At 39.2% G+C, this 24419-nt stretch overlaps 1 protein-coding gene across 3 annotated transcripts in view; it reads left to right on the top strand.

The window, feature by feature from the left end:
* KLHL29 (kelch like family member 29) overlaps window positions 1–24419 on the top strand; it is a 387532-nt gene that overhangs the window by 293494 nt on the left and 69619 nt on the right. For all 3 annotated transcript variants that reach the window (XM_054279557.1, XM_054279555.1, XM_054279556.1), the window contains one exon: window positions 22746–22884. In XM_054279557.1, the coding sequence (XP_054135532.1) occupies window positions 22746–22884 (139 nt within the window). The remainder of the gene's footprint in view (window positions 1–22745; window positions 22885–24419) is intronic.

Raw genomic sequence — 24419 nt, 5'->3', positions numbered from 1 at the left:
CACCACAACTGAAATACGAGAAAGACATTCTTGAAATAATTCAAAGATATTTTGGTGAAAATCAAATTTTCAAGTTTTAATAACAGCCTTTAGGTAAGAAGGTTTTGTGATTTGTGTACAACACACAAACCTGGTTTGTGTACCAAGAAAACCAGGATACTTAGCCACAGGTTCAGTTTCCAAGCAGATAATTACCACAAGTATTCTTAGGAATAGTATAGCCATTTAGGAAATGGTAAAATGAAATCTGAAAAGAAAATCAGGATTGAACAGCCTGGTTCTTAGTCATAACTTCAGCCATTTGAAGCAGACGCAGATTTTATGTCATTCAACACAGTCACTGCTGTTCCTTATATATCTCCCACACTTCATGTTGCACAGTATGTTCCTACTGCACAATCTTCAGGCACAGAGAGAGAAAAACTAATAGTTTCTGGATAGGTGTGGTTTCTTAATTAAGGGTTGCATTTTAAATCATCAAATATATTTAAATTTAGTCCTGGAAATACTCAGTGTTATTATTAGGACTCAAAATCTAGGTCAGCCTCTCAGAAGATTCCGAGATGAGGGCATGTCAGCATGGGCAAAAGCATTAGCCATTCAAGCTGCATGTGAATATGCAGAGCTTCATATGAATTTTTATTACATTAAAGAAAAGGGTTAAGGAAAAAGCCAGAAGGGTTTGGTGGAGAAAAAAAAAATCTGCATTTGTAAGTAACAGGATTTTGCAATTTAGCCCATGTGTTAATGGCAAAATAAGCCCTTAAAAGTATTCTTTCCTACAATACTTCATTTATGGCTACTGGTTAATACGACTGGTCTAATTTCAATAGTTGCCTTAATTTAAAATGCTACCTTGATTTTCACAGGAATGGCTCTTATTCCATGAATAAATTATTACTTTGTCACTGTTTTTGTCAGCACTATTAACTATGGAATATATTCTCGCTGGTCATTTTAAGTGTCTTTCTTATCAGTATTGTGCCTGGCATTCATTATCCTCTTATCTCTCCTCCATTTCTCTCAGTAGAGAGGTAATGGATTGATTACTTTCACTGCTATATTGGTCAGGATGTACAACAAATTCTCTTCAGCTCTACAGCTCATTCATCATGGATATCCTTTAATCCCCCATCCCTGAGTTTAAACATTTCGTTCTCTTCATATATATTGGATATTATTAGCAAAGACTAGAATCCAAGCAGTGCATCTTTTATAACTCCTTTACATTAAAACATAGTTACTGAAAATGTCTTTGTGGGGGGCTGTCTCTGTTATACTGCTCAGGGGGTGTTTCAGTGCCACAGAACCACTAATTCAGCAGCATTTGCATTTTCTGAAATACTGAATTCTGTGTTGCAACTGGAGAATTACTGAAAAGAAAAAACACAAAAAGGGTTCTTTGTGGTGTGGTGCTCCCCAGTGTGCTGCATATTCCTATGGTTAGTAACAGAATCTGTGCTAAATGGGTGCATATTTTTAATTTTTAAATGGTATTTGAAAATAAAGACCATTTTATTGTAAAAATTATGTGCTGTACATTGTACATTTGTACTATATGGAAAACTCTGTTAGAGCAGCTGAGTGGGCATCACAGGGTTTTCTCACTGTGCCAAGTGAAGAACAGAGAGTAGCAGTACCTTCCTTGGATTTTCTAAGAAACTTGTTCTTCCTCTTTGCACTGTCATTGTAGAACAGTCCAGAAGGCATCAACATTTGCTTGGAAGGATCAAGACAGTAGAAGAATGATAGTACACGCTGAAAGTATACATAAAAACTCTTCTGGAGATAGGAAAGGAAGTTGTTCTTTCCTGAGGTGTATGAAGGACACACAAAGTCTCTGTAATGCAAGGGAGATTCCCCAGAATGTAGTCACGTGTGAGAGGTACCTCTGTATCCCTGACTGCTCATCTTCTGGGACATACATTTGCTTTTCTTGTTACTGGCACTGTTCCTGATACTGTTGCTTATCAGTTTGGTCTGCACCCAGGCACTGGCATGAGGTTATATCAGTGCCTCCTGTGCAGGAAGAGCTTAACCTGCACTTTTTGAAGGCATTGGCTTCATCCTGGGAACAGACTAATCTTCATTCCAGAGCAAATAGAGGCAAGAAATATTCTTAATCTTCCCAAAAGGTACTAGTCAAATATGCACAAAGGCACCAGTCACTACAAATCATCTAACTCTGAGAAGCAAATCCCAAAACCACTGGTAGTCCTGGGACTCAGTCTCTGTTACAGTCAAGGCCTTCCTGAGTCTCTTGCAGATGAAGGCTTCTTGCAGTACAGTGAGATTCACAAACAGCCTCTTCAATGTTCTTCCCTCATATCCATGCCCTAATCTCATTCTCCTCATCAATCTATATTAAAATCATCTCAGATAGGTGAAGACTGATAGAGAGCAGGAGAGAAATTTAAAAATTGATAGCCATATGGTGACCTGGAAGAGCAGCAGAGGGTGGTGGTATTCATGCATTTGTTTTTTGAACAAAAAAGACATCATGTCAATAAATTAAAATGAAGAGTCATCTGAAATGTGGACAATATTCAAGTTACAACAGCCACAATGCCTCTGGATGGGGAAGAATCAGAGAGGAAGGAGATTTAGGCTATGATCCTAAGGACCTCTATTTGAGCATGAATCTTACAATGCTGTAACAGACTGCAGAGGACAGACCAAGCACAACTGATCCAAGGTTCAAAGATGTAAAGAGATGGAAATTTTTCTTTTTTGTTTAAAGCATAAATAGTAAATCACTGAAGCATTTCCAGTAGTGTGTCTGCCGAAAATAAACCACAGAACCACTGCATATTTTCCCTCAAGAAAAGGGAAAGAGTACTTGCTCCTGATGGCAACACACTTCCTAACATGACATTTTGCAAGAAAAATACATAATGTCAAAATACTTTTGAGCTGTCCTGCCTCTTCAATTAATATAAAGAAAACTTCCTTATCATTACACCTATATTCAGTCTCTGGGGAGACAGTCCAGAAGGAAGATTGTATTGCTTCAGCTGGGTACTGAAATCTCTGTAAGCAGCCCCTTACCTCTTTGACATCTCCTCTTAGATGTCTTGTCAGAGTGTCTGCCTCTGACATCTCTTTTCGATGTCTTTTGTAGTTGCTTTAAATGGAACATAGCCAAAAATTAAGTTCTCATCCTTCTCTAAGTCCCTTTTATTGTTATCAACAGTGCTATTATCATCCCCGTCTCTCAGCAGTCGGCATGTTCATAGTTACACTTCTGAATGTTTTACTTGCCAGAATTTGTCTGGTTGGATCAACAAGGTTTTTGCCACTGCTCTAGAAGTAATTAGGAAGGACAGATTTCTCAGCAAGAGAGAGGCACACAAGCAAATCTAGACCCGTGTTAGGATCCGTGAAGGTTACTGCTTAAAGGGATAAGATTTTTAGTAGGGCAGTAGAGCCCAACAGAGGGGAAAAAATATTTCTCTCTGTGCTGTTTTAATTTGTACTGAAACTATTAATAGCCCAGGCTTTTCTCATTTCCTGTATTTTTCCCAGTGTGTTGTCCCTTTCTGCTTCTGCTCCCACCAGATTGAAAGAAAGAGTTATTTGTTGTCTTTAGAAATGTCATTTGTCCTGTATCACAGTATTTGATTTCCTGGCACCTTTTGCTCAGCTCTGTGGTTCGCAGTGGGAATAATGTTGTGTGTCAGTGACCCCATCATATTATAGTACAACACTGAAATTCTTTCAGGTATGCAGGACAGGGAGAACTGCTAAGCGTTCGCTGCTGCACTCTCCCACAAAGAGCACTCTCTATTTCAACCCATCATTTATTTAACATTTGACAGCCTCCAAAAGGAAGGGAGTCTTATCCAGGCACTTAAATGGATTCTGGAAGGGTGAAATTCAGCCTGTATTGCCATCAGGCAATCTGCAGATTCACTTAATTTGACTGATTTCTGCTAGTATTTTAATAATATCACAAACAACCATTGCAGAAGTCTTGCTTTTTCAGCCCGTCCTGTCTTTGGAAGCAGTCTCCAGTATTCAGTCAGAAATTGATCATTCATTGTGTTTAGAGAGGTTTCCCCCTGACTTTGCTCCTCTGGCCCTGGGACAGGGCCCCACCATATTGTTCTGGTTTGGGCAGGGACTTGGGAAAGAGAGCAGAAGGGTTGGTGTCAGGGAGCTGCAGCCTCAGAAGCAAAATCCCCAGTGAGTTTTTGGGTGCTCCATTCTCAGGTAGTACTGATGCACACACTGTCTGTGTTACACTAGAGCTTGTGTCCACCTGAGTCCTCAGGCAACTTGAATCTTCTCCTTGGCAATGACATTTCTGCTTGTCCTGACTGAACTCAGGTATCCTGTTTCTTTTATCTGTACTTGAAGCTCAGCTGCCATTCTCTATTTCATATCTGGAGGGCACCCACCAATGTGATATTTCTAGCTGGCTAGTGCAAAATAAGGTTCTTTTCTATTTTTTGAGAGTCAGGAGCTTCTAAAGTACCATCTCTTCTAAACTGCAGCCTTTACCAAGGATTACCTCTGTGACTTTATTTAAATTATAGCATGAAAAACGTATTCAAATAGCTGTGTCAAGTTTGTCATCAGGACCGCATAGGGTTGTTCTTAATATACTAAGATCATTATTGAGAGACTAAATATTTTTCTTTCATATAGCTCCTGCGCACTGATTTGAGAATTTTTATAACTTTACATGTTTCTGCTTTTGAGTTCTTGTGAGTTATATGAGATTAATTATTTTAAAAAGTTATGAATATAGTGTATTTTCAGATGTTTTATTACTGAAGAAATAATAGCCCAATATCATTGAAGATACACAATTTTCAAGAAAGTAGCTTAAAATATGAAATATTTCTTTATTGACATTTATATTAAAATATGGTATTTTATTTCTGTTTGTTTCAATTTCTATTAGAAATGCTAATTCAAATAAATTCAAGCTGAGAAAACAGTTTTGAAAACTAGCAGTTAAAAGAGATCCGGAACCATCACTGAATAGGATATGGGAAAATTAATGCCATCCTTCTTAAAGCAGGTTGAAAATGAAAGCCTGAATGAGTATTAGCACTATTCTTTAAAAACATGCAATACAATATTCATTAAGTTTTGATCAAATGTTTTACAAATGGAGGATGATTCAGATCTTTTTATAAACTGATTTTATTGTAGGAGCATTTTACTATTAGATGATTTGTCTTGCTAGGAAAATACTCTCCTCTTATTACATTCAGATTAGACTGAGATTTAGCTGAGGAGATTTTGAGATTTTGGTTTTTGGTTTCCTAGAGCTATCCAGGATAACTCTCCTTCTGGTTTCATAGGAACAAATACTGTATGGAGTGTTTGCGATGGGAAGTTTGAGAAGGCTATTATCAAACTCTGAAAAAAAAGATCCTGAACTTCTGCCTTATAATAACTTTTTAATACAGTATCAGAAAGATGCAAAAGATCTGCCTGGAGACTGACATTTAGCTATTGTGCTCTTTTAAATTAAATGACAGCTCATAGAGGCATTCCAGGGCTAGGTGTAGAATCCTGTTATTTAAACATTGTCAAAGCTTGGGTTTAATTAACTCTAATTCAGTGTAGTTTCCCCATCCTTGCATACTCTTTCTGTCTTTCTTTCAATCCCTCTGTCTTTTCTTTCTGCTGGCCTTGAAAGGCTTTGGGCACCTGTCAGCGTTACAGTGGAATTTCAAATGCCTTCATGCCAGTTGCTGGGTGGAAGGGAAAATTACGTCCTGGCAGAGCAGCAGCGAAGCATTTCATTGTCAGCTGGGAGATTCGGGTTGCAGGGTAAAGCTGGAGTGCTAAGTCCAGACTGGCTGGGGCTCTTAGTGTTCCAAATGATGTATGGTGGTTTCTGAGGCACAGAGACACCTTGCTTTGCTGATCAAAAACATGTAGGACACATTTGGCCTTCCAAAGCCAGAGTGAACAGGTCATTTGTCAACTTCACCATCAAATGAGGTGGCAGAAGCTGCCCTGTGCCTGTCCTGGAAATCACAGAATCATAGAATGCTTTGGGTCGGAAAGGACGTTAAAAATTGTCTCCTTCCAGCCCCCTGCCATGGGCAGGGAACCTTCCACCACGCCAGGTTGCTCAAAGCCCCATCCAACCTGGCCTTCGACACTTCCACGGATGGGGTGTCAACGACCTCCCTGGGCAGCCTGTACCAGTAAATAATTTTACCAATCTCACCAACCTTCACAGCAAATAATTTCCTCCTGATATCCAATCTAAATCTATCTTCTTTCATCTTAAAGTTATTCTGCTTGTCCTAAGTGTCTCAGGAAGGGCTGCGGTGCCAGCACAGTCTGCAGCTCTGGGATAGCAGTCCAACTGTCACAGGGATGAGCAACAGCTCCTAAGAAAATCAGCCAGTAGCATGTGTGAGGGGTTGGGAAAGCCATCAAGGAATGGGGTGGCACGAACATGTAAGGAGATCAAAGTCTTAAGTTGTCTTTCCTTTGGTGCTCATTCAGATTACTATTTTTTGGCAGAAGTAGCTCAGATTAAAGACAACCATTCCTGAATACTTTCAAAACAATAAATGGCTTTCTATCCATACCTAGCTCTCACCTCTCCTTGAAATGCTACTGCAGTTTTTCAGTCTCTATGGATATATGAATTACTAGTCTATTTCTCCAGTGTGATCTTGGATGAGAACTATTCCTAGGCCTTGAATAGCAATTTTGTAATGAAAGTTACAGTAGAATAGGCCAGGAGCCAAACAGTACCCATTAAGGTTTGCTTTTATGTAACCACCATTCAAAAGCAGTCATCCAACCTTTGGGTGATAACAGTTTTCCACATCAGTTATGCCCAGTTCAACAGCTTGGTTGTCTAAAATAAACCCTAAATTTCTTCCTCTTTCTATTTGATTGCTATTTGTCTCTTTGCATTCAATTCACATTCTTTTTCTTTCAGAGTTTTCAGAGCATTTATGGCTTCAGAAGCCTCTTCAATTTCTCACAGTGACTTCCCAAATAGAGAAAAATCACCTGCTGATTTTCCCAACACCAGGAGAACTCTTTTTTGTCCTAATCAGCTGCCATCATGTGCATGATGTCTTTCATGCCAGTAGCTCCTGTCCTAGGTGCTCCCTGGCCACTGGGAGCAATGGAGGCAGCCCCCAGCTATCTCTGCCTTTTGGTAGATGAGCATCAACCCAGGGGGATCAAAGGAATTGAAAAATGTGGACAGGTAGTCAAATCTCATCAGCTCTCCCTCCTTTGTACTTAGTAGGGATAGATGGACAGTCCTGAGGGAAACCCAGATGTGCTGAAACAGATGTCCAAGGAAGCAAGAAGACTCTCCCACTGGAGCAGCCTTTTTCTGTCTGCAGAAAGAGCCTGGAGAGCGAAATTAAGGCCAAATGCCTTTTACACATCTAAATGTGGATTTGATAAATTTCAGCCCAAAATATGTACCCTCTGTAAAAATATGCAAGTGTGTTTATCTTAATTTAATTTTAATAAGCAGTATTTTGAGGAGTGCTCTCCCGTCCTCTGCCTGAGGGACTGGTGAGGAGAGCAAGCACATCCTCAGCCGTCTGCTGCAGTGCCAACAGAGGTGGACTGAAACAACTGTCAAAGCTGACACATCAAAGATCTTTCTAGCTTTTCACAGCCTTGAGAAAAGACAGCCTACTCAGATGTTTTTCTTATTTTTTTCCAGATTTTCCACAAATAGCCCCCTTCTCATTAAAAAAAAAAAAAAAAAAAAATTAATATGGATAATGCCATTATTTTTCCATCAGTCGAGGACCATTGTGATTCTTCTTACTAAAAACATTGATCCACATGGGATACCATTAATATTAGAAAATAAGACAGAGTTAACACTATGTATTGCCAGTGCATGTATAGTGTATATGTGAAATTATAAACTTGAAAATTGGTGTACAAAATACATATGAAATTGATAAAATGGCAAAAGGTGTGTTACTTTCCAGTCTAGTAGAAATGAATAGGCAGGTAGAGAACATTGTTCTCCTCTGCTGGCTTTTAAGGCATGAAAAGCAATTTGAGATGTAGTCTTGCTTTAATGCCATTTTGATTCCTCCCACAGTAACGTCAGGGCCTTCCATGTGTGTGTGGCCACATACATAACGTTTCTATAAAAGAAACTTGGTTCAGTTCTTGATAAAAATGCTTTATTGTGCTGCTACTATTCATGCAAACCCTAATTTTTTATAGTTCCATGAAAAGAATGTATTTCAGATTTAGTGGTGAAGTTTCCACCTAACTCATCATGTCCAATGCATGGGGCCATGTGTAGTGCTTGGCTTTAGGTGCCAGGGGGGTGACTTACTGCAATTGAGTTCAAGGAGACTGAAGATACTGGGTCAAACTGTGCTGTACTGTGCCATGACGCCTTTGTTGTTACAGGTCCTAGTTCAGGCTAGTTATCCTGTGATCTGTTGGGGATGCTGGAAGTCATTCCCAGAGAGATGAGCTGTAAGCTCAGGCACAGCCCCACCAGACCAGCCTGAGTTCAGCCCACGCACCACCACTCTGTGTTGGGCTGTGGTTCTGTCATGCCCTGGCTCCTTTGGAAATCCAGTGTTGCTTCCCTACACTCCATTCCAAGGTCTGCAAGTGCCCTGTGAGGTGATACAGACACAGCTCTGGGGCTGAGTACCTCAGGCATCACATCCAGAGTAGAAACCACTTCCATCTCGGAGGAGGTGAGGGGGCAGTTTGTTTTGTGAACTCAGTGCTTTGATTAATCTATTCAAATATTAACATGCTTGGTGAGGTAGAACAAAATATCCTCTGGATTTATAAATATTCATATACTAACATCTGCCACATCTGCATAGTTATAACTCTGTTTTCATGGGAGGAAAAGCGTCTCTTTGAGGAAGGTCCAAAGTAGCAGAGGGTTTCTCTCGTCATACCTGTCACTTAGCAAGTTCTGTAACTTCTAAAGATCTCTAACAGTTGCATTATTTTAGAGTTAGCCTGGTCCACTAGAATTTAACTCCAGAATAACTGCTGTTAATGTTCCTGGATCATTTTTACTATGTGTATGTGAGGTAGTATATTTTTTTTACAACATATAACAGTGTCTTTGATCATTTGCAGTCTGATTTCTGCCACTGGCACAGTCCTGAAACAGCTATGCTTTGCAGAGCTAACATAGTCAGGTTTTCCTTATAGTGTTGACCTCTACCTTTGGTGCTTAAAAGCTTGCCTTCCCTTTTCTGTGGCTTGGCACAGGCCTTCAAAACTCCATGTCCTCTCTTTTTCTTTTTTTTTTCCTTGCTTTACAGTTTTACTTTATTTATGGTTATTCTGCTCCAAGATGTCTTTTCACTAGGTTTACTCCTAGCTTTGTTGATCTGAATTTTGCCTCTAAGTCTACTTGGCCTTCTTCTTCCAAGAAAAATAAAAGAAAGTAGCCCAAAAATATAGTCAGCAGCCTTGTTTGTCAGTAGATTCCAAACAAATCTATAGCAGCTAGCTTGCTAGTTATTAAAAAAACCCAACTTTTTTAAAAAGTTCATCATACTGGAAATCTTTGTGGCTTCCTAACTTTTGGGTAAAAGGAAGGCATTGTTTCAGTGCACCACCAAATAAGTGGGTGCACAACAACCATATTATCTTTTTGCTTTTAAATAGAACTTGAAAAGATTGCACCTCAAGTAGATTCAAATTGAGTTGTTTTTAAGGAGTTATATAAATTTTTCTCATTTATACAATGAATACTAAGGACCACAAAATAATGGTTTGAATTATTTCTTGGGTCCATCAACTACAAAGGAACAAAAGCATAAGAATAGCTAGAGTTTGCACTTCCAAACTTCCAGAGTTCTGAACTTTGATTTCTTTTACTTGAATCAGTATTAAAGATTGTTGTGAAAATGATGTAAAATTTGTGTGATTAACACAAGAATTATATATCCCCTTTAAAGGGGGACTTGGGTCTTGCTTTTATGTGAAGTTGACATTGCTGTTCCCTGGAGAACAAGCAGCGATTTGAAGCTCTGATGAATGGCTGTTTTACAGAGTAGGTTCTTGCCTTCCTGCTCTGTCTCTTTAACCTCTGACATTACTTTGGTTAGTCAAAAGCAGTTTGATCCTATTATTTCAAGAGAAATCATTCTTTGTCTCTATGACATATTACAGATAGGTTAAATTTTCAAGAGCTGTTAAGTCCCAGACTCAGATGTTATTTAGGCATTTTGAAAATTTTAATCTACATTTTCTGTGGTTTTGTTGTGTTTTTTTCATTTCTCAGAGTTCTTGCAGACAAGGACCCCAGACATGCTGCTTCACCTTCAGTTTTATTTTACATTTACAGCATTATGAATCTTTAAAAATAAGTTGCAGCCTACCCAAATTACACTTCATCTGAGCAATTTGGTGTCCTTAGGAATGCACTGAATTATCTTAATCACATTCTCAATGATATATTACTACCTTTAAAATTATTGCTAGGAGAAAATCACAAGTGTAAAAGAAGGAGCTGCAGAATAAAAGTGTAACAGTTAAAGAAAAAGAGAAAGACTAAACAAAAGCCAAGACAGAAGTTAAGTTGACTAGAAAATTAACATTAAAAATCAGGAAATCAAGAAACAGTGTTTCTTTGGTGGTATTGCAAGTGTGTGTGTCTATAACTGTAATTATTACACAGTACAGCCACGGGGACCAGAATCTGCTCTGGGTTGAAGGGCTGTGCTGGTTTAGAACTGGGAAATATTCAGTGTCACTTTAAAAGGCTTTGTGTCAGTTTAACTCCACAAGACACTGCACAGCCACACAGCTGAAGCAAGCTCTGATTATGGCAAAGTAGGTACTGCTTCATGGAGTATTGACAGTGTCTTCAGTGAAATAAATTGTCCTTGAAAGTATTTTTTCCTGTAAAATGCCATTTTAATCAGTTTTTCCCAAACCACACTAATTAGAAAAGTCATTTAACCATCATTAACAAGGTATATATTTCCAGAATTTGTTATGAGAAATGATGTTGTTTCAAAATGTATTTTATATTTGTTATCCAGTGTAATGAAATTTAAATAGCAAGTTGATATGATAGTTCATTAAGATGTAAAATGGTCAAATACACTATTTTCATTTTAGAATGTCATGCTTTTAATTATGTTGTTGCTATTTAGTACTATAAAAACGTCCTATTTTCTAGGTCAATGTTTCATATTTGTGTTATGATTAAAACAGTTTGACATTTTGAATAAAAATGTACTAATTCATTGTATTAATTAAAAATAATGACCTAGGAAAACCATTTCCAAACTAACCTAAAGACGTCAGCACTGTGAGACTTGACAGTTGTGCCATATTGTCACTATTAATGACATTTTCTACAGCAAAGTAAAAATGTACATAAAAAGCAAAAAAAAAAAAAAAATAATTGAGAACTATTTTCATTTTTAAAACTCTGTCCATGAAATCTTCAGTCCACTGAAAGGGTCACAGGTACTTGGAAAGACAAAACCAGCTTTTGAAATATTGACATTTCATGTGAAACATAAAGGGCAGCTTTTGCACAGGTAGATGTTTGTTCTTCTTCAATACATGTTGGCCTTCTGCTGTCAGAGCGGGGAGGGCAAGTACACGAGAGGTGGAATCACAAAGCCCTTGAAGTTTAGCCATAGATTTTTAATGAGGTTGTTCCCAGGGTTGTTAATTTGTACACATAAACTATATTGCTACATACTTAAGTAAAAGTACCACCATTTTCATTGTGTGTGTGTGTGTGGTTTGGAGACCTGAGAAAAAAGGAATGAATGTATAATTACCTCCCCTGAAACTGGTTCAGACGCACAGCACACACTGATTAGAGACACCAGGTTCTACCGTGTCATAGGGCAACATATCATTGAAGACAAAGTAAATGATCACTAACTGTTCTGTTCCTGAGGAATGCAAAATAAAAATTCAAAAGGCCACAGACAATAAGTGGTTGTTATTTCATTTCCAGTCCTGTATGTTCCTTTTTGGAGCTTTTATCACTGAGTTTAAGGCTGCCCTTTGTGAGGATCTCAGAGGAAGCCCTCCTCTAACTTGGTTGTAGGTCCTGGTTTTCTGTGTCACAGATCAGTGAAGTAGCCCATGGATGAACGTCTATAAATCCCCATCAAGAATCTTCTGTTTAAATTAAATCCTGTTATTTTCTGTTTGCCTAAAGCTCTATCCAGAATCCTCTTGGTTTCAACAATAGTTTTCAAAGATACCTCCCAGCCCTCCACATTTTTAATGCCCACATTCAAAAGTGGAAACAGCAAATGCTTTCCTGTGTATGTGGCTTTTCAGATCAGTGCAAGTGGCTTTATGGACCCCTGTAAACCTGCAAACTACTGTTGGGCAGCTCTTGTTCTAGATATTTCGGTCATTAGCGAGAAAAGCTGCAAGTACCTTAAATTAAAATAGATCTTTGATTTCCCACTAGGACATCCAGAGAAGAAATTCCCTTCAATTCTTTTGTGAAACTTTATAACTTTGTCTTCCCAGTGCGGGCTGGAGCCCTGGTGAGGCTGTCATTTGAACTGGAGCTGTGTTGCAGCCTCTTTTGTTCTGTGCTCGCCTCAGATGCCGGCTCGCTGCCTGCTGGCGTGCCGGAGCGAGCGGGATGACTTGTGGTGACAGCTGTAAAGTTGCGGATGGGAGCAGAGAGAGGAAAAAAGCCCTTGTTCAGTTAGGAGGGGTTTTATATCTCTCTGTTGCCATAACTACACAGAAGGAGAAAAACATGCTTCTTTCATGCTTGTCTAGATTCAAAATTGCCTGTTGTCATCCTTTCATAGGTTCAGCACCTTTGCGGGTTGGTTTGAGTAGCATTTTCAGATTATGAAATGATTGTGAAATTTGTATATTGCCTTCGCAGTTGAAATTTTGACTTAATCACCATGTTTTCTGAGGTGTTCCTTTGTTTTCGTTTGTTTCTGAAATGTTTTAGCCGAGTCTTATCAACCATCTTCATTATGTGAAAGCCATTCAGCTCTCAAAATAGTCTTTATAAGCTTGCTTAATTCTTAAAGAGCCCATAAATTTTAATACTCATTAAATAAATCTGTGTCCTTTAATCTCAACCTACTTCTTAAAAGTGCTTCTTTTTTTTTTTTTAATTCTGAGTTTGGTAAGGCAGCTACTTAAGCACATCCTGATAATTTAATTCTCTATGAATAGAAACAACATTTGCAGTTAAATGGTTTCTTACATTATCAGCTAGTTATGGCTCATATTCTCTTGCCATACTGTACAAACCCCCTGCTCAGGCATGGATACTAGGAAGTGACTTTACTAGGATTTATACAAAAATATTTAATAATAACAGAAATACATTTCAAGAAGTTTGCTTAAAATAAAGGCTTAAAAATCAAGATTTTACCCTATCACAGGAAATCATTAGTTAGGCAGGAGTGAGAAGGACATTTTGCAAAATATTTCATAAACAGCTACAATACTGTTAGACTTTGAAAACTTTACAGTGCTTTAAAATGTAGGCGAGAAAAAACAATTATAAAGTTTTTCACATCTTCAGGACAGATAGGATGTAGAGATTTGAAATTATTGTAAGTAGGATGATGTTCAGACAAAATCTTGACACAAATTATGGCTTTTTAAACATAAAATACCATGTTCTTAAAGCTCAAGGGGGTCCAAAATCTAGCTTATTTATCATGTTTTTCCAAACCTGTAGTCATTTATGATTCTTAGGTAAGTTAACAGCCCTGTATTTAACTACTACAACAACTTCGTAGTCATGATTGCAGCCCCCCACAGCTGCTGAAGCTACACAGCAGGGAACCAGTTGCTGAAGTGGAGTTGTTGGATTGCAGAATAACCCAGGGAGGGCCAGGATTTGACAGAGAGCATTTTTTCTTTTTTTTTTTAATTTTTTAAAAATTATTTTGCAATATTTGATTACACTTACCTGTTCTGATAGTGTAATGAATCACTAAGACTTATTTGTGGGGACACACCAAAAAAACAGTTCTCTATGATACGAGATGTCCGCTGGACCAAGAAATACTGTCACATGCATTTAACCCAGTGCATAACACATGCCTGGTAGTAAACCATCCACAGTGTGTATAGGCCTAAATACTGAGATTTAGTGCTTTGTTATTTATAGGTGATGTATAATATCTTCTGAAAGGGTGAAATTTCAGTGCCCAAGATTTGAATGCTTTTATTTGCTTTCATTAGGCATCCTGTACAGCAGTATGTGAATGTTAGAAAATATGTGCATTACCACTGCCTAGTAAAAATGTATTTCAAAGATTTATGTTGATTACACTTACATACATTCCATGAAAAGCCTAAGCCATACCCCTGTTGAAGCTGGGCAGCTCTGCTTTGTTTAAATGGGCAGAGGAGCAGCCTGGTCCTTGCTAATTAATGTATGCTAAGTGCTTTGAAGTCTTTGATTGTCAGGTGTTATACCTCAGAGCTGTGGCATCTTGGGGGTTGGGGTTTTTTGCTCTAATAGATGCAATTTACTCTGGATACATCACTGATTTGTTTTCAGAAGCCTGTCTTTTTTTTCTTCTTTTTTTTCTTTTGGAGCATGCATGTTTTTTTTGCTGGCTGGTGGTGCAGATGTTAACACACAGCTGGCACCAAAACTGGTCAGTGTTTCACTGGTGCTGCTTTGTCCGAAGACTGTTGGTGATCACACCATCAGTTTCACAGATGGGTGCTGCTTGTTCAAAGCCTTCAAAACTGGGAAACGTTTAGCTAATGCCTTGTACTACATACAGAGATCAAAAAGGTCCAAAAGCTATCCCTTTGTCTTCTGCTACAAGCAATTAGGATAATACTGAATCCATCCCAGACCACATAGTAATAAATATTTTAGCCTTCCCTTCAGCCTGGATTGATAGTCAGGTCTGCCTCCTGGTAAATAAAACAATCAGAACTAAATTTCCCTTTGAATCTGGGCTATTCTGCATTTCCAGTGCTCACAGATTTGGGGGTTTTTTTCCTTCTCTTTCTGCCTGTCTCTCTCATTTGGTCTCCAGAGAAAATTATTGTCTGCCTGGAAATCAAGTTACCGTGCTAACTGACATAGTGGCATGTTATATGTGGAGAGGGACCAGACTGGCAGTTTGCTGGGATCTCCTGGGCTTTGTTTGCCGTGGCCAATATAGAACACGCTGCAGCCAACTTTGTATTTATTCAGGGGTGAATCCTGAAAAAAAACCCCAGCAAATCCTGATATAGGAAGCTACATCTTTATCTCAACATCTCAGTGGGTATTTTTGTGCTTGGTCCTTTGGTCTTGCTGCCTTTCCTTACATGGATCACAGTGTGTGTTGGAAAATGAGAGAGATCAAATTGTCACCATATCCTTTTCTCATTCTTTGCATTCATATATGTAATATAAATGCAGTTCATTTTCAAACCCGCTCACATATGCTCACTGTGCATTTGTAACCCTGTTTGATTATAAATTAGCAGGCATGGATACCATAGAAGACTTTACCTCATAAATCAAAGCAGCAAAGGTATTCTAGCCCCTAGAACTCCTTTTTTTATTATTTTAATGCATAACTCTGGTACCAAAATCTCTCCAAAGTTGCATCTAAAGCGCTTTTTCCCCCCTAGAGATTAAGGGTGTAGTTCATCTCTGAATATAATCAGAAAGTATGCTGAAATAGTTCTATGGCCTAATGGAGGGGAATATCAACTGTGTAATATGTGAAGGCAGCCTTGAAGTACCCCCTAATGTCAGTTCCAGTGATGATAATAGCCTGAAAATTAGTTTCAAAACATGATATGGTGACTTCCTTGAATTTTTAGTATGTTTAGAAAGGTTCCATTTACGCATAGGGCTGCAGTTGTCTTCCTCAAGTGAATAATCACCACAACTGACCCTTTCTCATCATAAGGTGAGAAGAATTTGCCTATGTGAACAAAAAAATTTATTTAGCACAACAGGGCATCTCATTGCCAACAATCCTTTGGATAGAATTATCATATACAACCACATACGTGTTGTTCAGCAGGATTTAAAAATATTTCCAACTCTCCAGCATCTGTTACTGTTTTCTTTAGCAGCACAGGTGTCTAACAGTGTCAACACAGCCAAGATCTAGACAGGTTGGTCTGCACTACAAAGTCCTACTGCCGTGGCTGCACCAGCTTGGAGTATGACAGCTTCACACCTTGCATTTCACATTGCTGTGCTGACAAAACCCAGCAGAAGATGACTCTCGTTGCCTTTGTTCAGGGGCTGGTGTAGCTGTGCCAGCAGTGATACCTCTCCATCAGCATATGCTCCATCTTCACCAGGGTGTGTGGCTGGCTAGCACAGGCTCGTCAGGGCACGGCCTTGCCATGCTCATGTTTAAGTATTGAGCTTTTCTCAGTTCTTTTTATCTGGCTTAAGGGCTTGGGAAAGCAAAATGTGCAGGAGATATCCAGAACCAGTCGAGCATTTTCACATGCCTTGGGTGCAGTATGGTGTCCTGTGGAAACTCCATAATGAATAGAGACTGGGAGAGGAGGACTGGGCACACCAGTATCATGTGACAGTATTTTGCACCTCCATCCCAAGCCTTTAGCAGCCCTCGCTCTTTGCAGTGCAGTACAGTACAGAGTGAGAGTGCTTCACTGTTTGTCTGCCTCCCCCATCTCTCCCATAAAGGATCCTATGGCTTAGGCAGTCCCAGCTTTCTTACGCCCCTTCTCCTTCTGCTCTTGGAAAAGGAGTTCAACTGAAATTGAGATCCAATAAGAGAGAAAAAAAAGTGGAAGTATTTATCTGCAACAGATTAGTTCTCACCTTCTGCAAAAAAAAAAAAAAAAGAAAAGAAAAAGAAAAAAGAAACGACTGTCTGGTCCCAGCTAATTATTTAATCTGCCTTGGGAATCCCTGGGGAGAGACAGAACATCCTACATGTCCAAGCACACAGAACTGGTTGGGTTGTGCCTGAGACAGGCTCCAGGTAACTGGATGTATAATCTTCAGGGTCCAGGAAGGAAACTGAAGGTCACCGGGGTTCTTGCCCGGAGGGTGGTTGAGCACTGGAACAGGCTTCCCAGGGCAGTGGTCACAGCACCAAGCCTGACAGCTGAGGAAATGTTGAGACAATGCTCTCAGGCACGTGGTGTGATTCTTGGGGCTGTCCTGTGCAGGGCCAGGAGTTAGACTCAATGGTCTTTGTGGTCCCTTCCAACTCAGGCTATTCTATGACCTGTAACATCCTCATCTGATAGTGATTCTTACCAAGCTTCACTTATTTCCCTTTCACTTTTCCTTTCAGGCCAAAAGAGATTAAAGGACCTATTCCTTACCCTAAGTCCCAAGTAAAAAACTGTTCTCCAGAGGTGTGTGCTTGTCTTCACATCACAAGGAATATGATGTAGCTGATTTTTGTATTTGTCAGCTCGGAAATAACTAACTCTCTTGCTGAACATCATGGGATACCTTGAGGGGTGGATCATGTTCATCCTGGTCTGCCAGGCCAGGGTGTCTGGAGGAGTGGAGACCAACATCAGCCACGGCAGTGCCAAGTCTGTCTGCTTAACTTCATCAGCCTGGCCTAATGAGGCTGCTGGGCATGGAGCTGTTACCTCTCTGCAGCTGCTCCAAGCCATGTATCAACAGCACCAGTGTGTATTCAGTAAGTTTTTGGGGTTCTCTGCAGACTTTGGGGTTCTCTGTGTGTCTGTGGATGTTGTGATGAGAAGGACTTGTCAAAGTGGCAAAAAATCCTGAGTTCTTGTGTGGTTCATGTGGGAAGAGTTCACCATGGTAAATTCCTTTCTGTCACTCACAGCTCCTGTTTGGCTTCTAGATCTTCTGCTTTATTATTTAGTTTCTTGTATCTATCCCTACTCTACTACTATAAAAATAAGCAAGCGTGGGCAGTGCTGGCGCTTAATGGTTAAAATTTTTGTTTTGCATTACTAGAGCATAACCTTGGGAATTAATCTCCATATTTATTAAGAGAAGAAGGTAATTGGATTTTCTTCCGGGTAACTTTTCTTGGCTTTCCCACATTTTCTGTCCCAGTCATGAAAGCATGAGGCTGTGTGAGCAAGCATTGGTCTCTTGCACGTTCCTCACTAGAATAATTAGTGATGTTTCATCAATTACCCTTTGCAGTTTTATAGAAGGTTAGTTTTCCCAAGTAAATTGTTTTAAAAGCTATTTGAAAAAATTCTTCTTCCATATTTTGTAGCTCATTATATTTTAGTTCTTGCTGCACTCTTTTAAAGCTTTATCTACTAGAATTTAAGTAAAGAGTACTTTATTAAAAATGCAGAGAAACCTGAGAGCTTCCATTGTACCATGGGAATCTGCATTAGAGAGGGTCTTTAAGTATCCAGTCTTCACTGTGCTTAAAATACTGAATAAATAAACTTTGGGAATAAGTTCCTTGTTCATTTTTTATTTCTGATTATAGATAATTTTTTAAAAAATACTCACTATATAATTTCTTTTCCCTTTACTTCATCTGCACTGTTACACAGTTATGCTTGGTCCTGTATTTGATCCAAAGCTTGTGGGCTCTTTAGTTTAATTTGTAATTTGTCCATTATTTAAGAGGGTAAGATGTGGTATGATGGCTGGGAGACCAAGAATCAAAACTACTGAGTTCTTCCTGACTCTGTTTCTGACCTGAGGAAAGTCACTTACACCTTCTGACCTATAATGTCTCTGGGACCCTCAATATAATTATATTAAATGCCCCCAAGCAATGATAATGGCAAGACAGAAATTGCTCCACAGAGATGTTCAGTTGCAGGTTTCAGGTCAAGTCCCCTTCAGGTTCAGCCACTACGTAGCTCATGTAATTTTGGGGGGTCTCTTCTGCAGCTCTTTATGAAGAAAGTATTCAACTTGTCTTTCACTGAGAATGATTTAGCATCACTAGGGAAGGAGGGGACAGAAAGGACTGGCTTGGTTTTGAAATCTCATTCCTCTGTGTGTGTGTGTGTGTGTGTGTGTGTGCGCACCTGTCAGGAAGGAAAAATCCTGTGCACTAGGGTAGAGCAGTGGCTGTGATTCCCTGAGGAGAAGAAACATCAGTGCTCATCTTGCTGAAACTCTGCACCTTAACTGTCCTTGCACTTCATTTTTGCCTAGATCTCTTAATAAAACAAATAGTCAAATGAGGGAAAAAGAAAAACAAACAAAGAAAATAAAGTCCATTAGAACAAAGAAGTGAGAGGAATAAACAATCCAGTAGGAAATTCCCAGCACATCCCTTTTTGAATGTTTCAGGAAATTCCATTTGTTTGAGGAAATGCTGAAAATTAGGAGGAGCCCAGAAGAGGGCCTGGCAGGAGACAGCTGAGGTCATTTTTCACTGCCAGGACTGCACTGTGTTGTCTCTTCTTTTACAACTCATCGGCAGGCATTATTACCTGGTGAAAAAATTTGTTTTGCAACTCATCCTGAGTCCTCATAAATCATTAATGCCTGGCTAAGCACAGTGTGAGCATTACAAATTCTCTGAGAATGAGGGCCCATTCTGATACAACCCTGTGTCCAATACTAATGCCTGCTAGTTATTTAGTAATACAAAGGAGCCTGAGCGAGGAAGATCGATGAATCAATGCCGTCTCCTGACTTCCTTCTGCTCTCCACCTGCCTCTCCTCTTTCTAGTTCAGATACTGAGCTGCAAAAATTCAGGACAGTTCATAGTCATCTCTCTGTGGGCAGCGCTATAGCAATTTAGGGGAACAAGGAGGAAATCACAGCTTGCAAATATCTGTTGGGAGAAGAGGAGTTTTGGTTTCTGATTAGAACTTATTCTGATTTCTGGGTTTTTGTGAGCCAAACTGCTTCACTGCTCCAGACCTGTTTTCTGGTTTTCATCCCTTAATGAATCCATGCAGCATAAAGCACATTCAAGTGTGTAAAGAGCATAGATGGAAGCTGTGCCCAGGACTGAGTGTAATTAAAGGGTGCTCAGCAAGTCCAAATAATGAGCCCATTACCTGTGGGAGCTGCTTGGGGAATTAGATGCTCAAACCAGCTCTCACAATAGTGGAAACTGCACAGAGAGCACAGCATCAATAGGTATTGTGGCTGAGCTTTGTGTCTTGTTTTTCAGTAATCTTGGCCACAGTCAGGAGTTCAAAGATGGTCTGTACGGATCTGCTTACCCTGAGCTCACTTCCTAAAAACCCCCAGTCCATTCAAGAGTACAACTCCTCTCCTCTCCTCTCCTCTCCTCTCCTCTCCTCTCCTCTCCTCTCCTCTCCTCTCCTCTCCTCTCCCAGGATCCATCTGTGCAGTTGCTATTCATACAGTTATTCCCTTTGAACACTGTAATAATTGATCATGAGCTTTAAAAGAGGGAGATGGAATGAGGTGAGGTGGAGATTGACCCTTTGTAAGGGTAATCTTAGACCTGTATGACTTAGTCATGGATGGAGCCCTTGTCCTGAAAGGCTTCTGCAAGGAAGGTTCTAAAGTCCCAGATACAAGAGAAATAGAACTTGAATAGGAACTTAGGAAAAGTGCAAATGGGAGTCAAGGACAGTGGTTGGGTAAATTTGAAAAAGGGGAGAGAGTATCAGAAAGTTTAGAAGGAAAAGTAACAGTCTTTAAGACATGAAGTGATAGAAAATTGATGTGAGGAAAATGTCCTTGCTGTAAATGAAAGTGGGAAAATGGACCACGACAGAGAATGGGGGGGGGGGGGGGGGCGGGAATTGTTCATATGTGAAAAGGGACAGAAAAATGCTTCCTCCATAAATATATGCAACTGATAAAGCACCTGCTGCTGGTCCTGTGAAACCAGACACCTCAGTCACTTTGGCCCTCAGTCAAGTACAGCACCCCTTGTGCCCAAGCCATGCTTGATCTTTAGCTGAGGCCCAAAGTGTTCCTTGTGCAGTGAGTCTTCAGGCATCACACCTACAGCAAAAGCCTGAGACTCCCCTGCACCAGAGTGAACATTCAGATCCCATCTTAGGTTTTGCTCAAAATGTATCATTGTGCTTTACCTCAGCTGAATTTGTTAAAAATAGTCCCTGCTACAGCACCCACAGGACAAAGTGGTTTATTTTCCCCCATTATAGATCTGACAAAAGCCTGCTGTTATTTCTGTGCCCTCTCTAATGATCTGCTTTCTCTCTGGAGAGCACTGACCCATTTCAGCATAGAATAATTAGCCTTTCAGACACTACTGTGTTTCCATTAAATAGACATAAATGTGCAAGGTGACATTTATTTACTTAGGCCTGAAAAATATGCACCACAGATGTTGGGGCTTGGGAGAGCTTCAATTTCTTTTCATGAAACGGTTGTATATTTGCATGCTTTTGTGTCATTAAACAGTAGTGCTTGACTGAAATTATTCCTGTTGAGTTTCCTTGGCGAAGCAGGGGAACACAGGGATTATTTGGGTCTGGGTTTCACCATGAGACCCTTTGGCAATGTTTTGGCAGCTCTTGCTCAAGCCTGTCAGTGGCTTTGAGCACAGTTAGAGTTACAGACCCTTGAGGTCCCTTTTACTTCATGTAAGGACTCCATGTAAGGAACTGTTGTTGATTTACAGATCTGTCTGAAGAGGAATGTGTTCAGGGTGTTACACTGAGGAAATGAGAACCTTGACCTATTGCAAACATAAAATAAACCCAAAGTCCTTTAGTATTTAAAATCAGCTCTTCTGTCATCTTGATCACTGGCTTCTGAACCACCAGGCTATTGCCCAGGTGAAAAGTATATTATTCATCTTGATAGCCACTTTAGTCTGCAAAGTTGGAGGGAAGTCTTAGCCTTAAAAGTCCAGGCAGCATATAAAACATGTAGGTTGCCTAGTAGTTCACATCCCCACATGGAGACATGGCATGCTATCTTTTCATTCCATTAGCACCAATAGGCTCTATAAAAGGAGACATCATGCAAGGTAGGTGCTTTATTGCAGGATGGAAACACTTTCATAGGTTATTTTAATCATTATGATTCTTTCATGATGTGTGAAAGCTGATTGTTGCTGTAAATGAAGCCATTGAAGGCTAAAAAATAAAAATGCTGTGATGGTAAAAATCCTTGGAGTGCAAAAAATAGGAATTGCTATAAAAGGGAGTAATTTATTCTCTGCATGAGATTTCTTTTTATCATAAGGATGCTTTAAAGCTAATTCTGAAACCTATACAATTGTAGTCTATATAGCTGAGGTATGTTGCAAGGTGCATTGATAATTTAGCTAATTTTATATGCACTGTAATTTATATATTATTTAGAAGTGCTACTATTTATGTTAACTGAGAGGCTTAACACATTTTTACTGTGTTAAGGATAAGTTATTTTTGCAGGTCTTGTGGTTTTATTATTTTGACCCATATCCAGCTCATATTGCATCATAATACCATTTTTACTAATATTATTCTAGTATGTTCAAAACTTATTTCCATTTAGATAGAAATTCATTAGCTCTTGGTTTTGATTATAACAAATTATTTTAACTTTTCTGTGATAATGCATTCTCTGTGTTTCTGATTTGCTAATGCTGAAATATTTTATTTTCATTTTTAACCCTTCAAAATTTAGGAATTGTTTTTGCTTTTTTTTTTCTGTGTATATATATTTCAGTTGTTTAGACCTACTGGTTCCTGCTTTTTTCTTTTTCTTTTTTTTTAAATATGTTATGTTCGTAACTTCTGACTGTCTGTGTTGAGCCAATCTTACCAACAAAAATATCAATTATTTCCTGTTTCTCTACTTCTTTACAAAAAAAAATGAAAAGTAAAAAGTAAAAATAAAAAACTCTTAATGGGAACCCTGGCACTGTCTGTCTTCTCTGTTCTGCAGAAATGTTGAAGGAGTTGAACCAGCAACGCAGAGCGAAAGAGTTTACAGACCTGAAAATTATTGTTGAAGGCAAAGAGTTTGAAGTCCACCAAAATGTTCTAGCTTCCTGCAGCTTGTATTTCAAGGACCTGATTAAAAGGTTTGCCTTCCTTCCAGCTGTGATCTGCTCTGTTCTTTTGTAGGGCGCATTTGTGTCGCTTTTTTTTCCTCCCCTCTCTTGCAGGTTTATGAAGATTGAATCTCCTGTCACAGAGCCAGTAGCCATTCTTTCCACCTCCTCTGAATGTATTTCCAAACTGAGGCTCAGATCCATTTGTTACACATCTGACTCGTACAGTGTAATTATTTCTGATGAGTAGAGGCTGGTTTTGGCCGAAGACAGTGTTCCACCACTGAGAGATCTAAGATTTAAACTCCTCTGCTAATGGTGATTCAGTCCACAACTAAAAACTACTGCTGTCAATGTTTGCAAGGGACTCTGTCACACACGACAAAAGTCTGTGCTTCAGGCTGCAGAAAGCCATCAGCATTCAGGTGAACGGTGCTGAGACATCGTGCAAATAAAGCATTTGGAGTACTGTAATCCCTTCACCCTGAAATCTTTGTTACATGCTTTTGTGTGGCTTTTATGGGCAAAGGGATTGATATTTTTATTATTTGGGGACTTTGAAAAGAAGAAAAAACTGATTAATTTCTCTAGAAAATAATTGGAAATAAGATGACTTTGTGGTCAAAATGTAGCTCGGTCTGCATGTTGGACTAACAGTAGCTTTTTCACACAAACACTTCAGCTTAGGGTAGGTAGTATGTACATTTTCTAAACATCATGTCTCCACCTTCGCATTTTCCCCCCTCTGTTTCTAGCTGATTGATTCTAAACAGTGCATGATAATCTTTTTTTTCCATTACATTGATTTTTCAATTTGTATGCTTCATATACTTGCATAGAAATAATTTGGTACTCTCGTATTATTAGTAAGTTAGAGTAGCAAGTAGGGAAAAAAAAAACCACGAGGATAACTTTCATTTTTCTCTCAATCATCAGCAAATTAATGCAGCTGCTGATTTTGCCTTGCAGTATTTTCCTGAGCAGACTGAGCCTGGACTGTGCTAAAAAATGGGATTAAAGAACATTTTGCTTGCTTCAAATCCTGTATTTAAATTTTGCCAACTAACACAATAGTGACTGTATTTTATTTCAGGATGGCATATTGGCTGATATCTCCTTTCAGTGTATTGTGTCCTTTTGCACAAAGCTGGTTCTATAATTATGGATATATATTACATTTCTATGATATAACTGTACTGACTGCCTTATCAATTATTCATAAAAAATATGTTGGCCTAGGAAGCATGTCTTTTCCCCTCTGTAAATCTAATGATTGCTAGCAGTAGCTATGCCAGATCTCTCCTGTCCTTTCTCTTCTGTCTGCTCATTATTATTTAATCGTTAAGGCTACAGTATATGCTTTTCAGGGTAATAAGGAGTAGAGTCTACAGGAAAAGAAAAATTATAGAACCAACTTAGAGAAACAAAATCACTGACTGTCCAAAGACTGTCATTTGGATTTTGTTGTGAAGACATCTGCTTGTGTGCAGAAGTCACCAGGCAGCATCTATTTCTAGAAGCACACTGACGAATGTTGCTGCTTTTTTATTTAGTTATTAAATGGA

The sequence above is a fragment of the Melozone crissalis genome, unplaced genomic scaffold (genome assembly GCF_028551555.1).
Source record: "Melozone crissalis strain CALT ecotype California unplaced genomic scaffold, PUWL_Pcris_2 ptg000027l_1, whole genome shotgun sequence".
In the NCBI taxonomy this organism is placed as follows: domain Eukaryota; kingdom Metazoa; phylum Chordata; class Aves; order Passeriformes; family Passerellidae; genus Melozone; species Melozone crissalis.
Note: the sequence above shows the minus strand (reverse complement) of the source record. Positions and strands in the feature narration are given on the sequence as shown.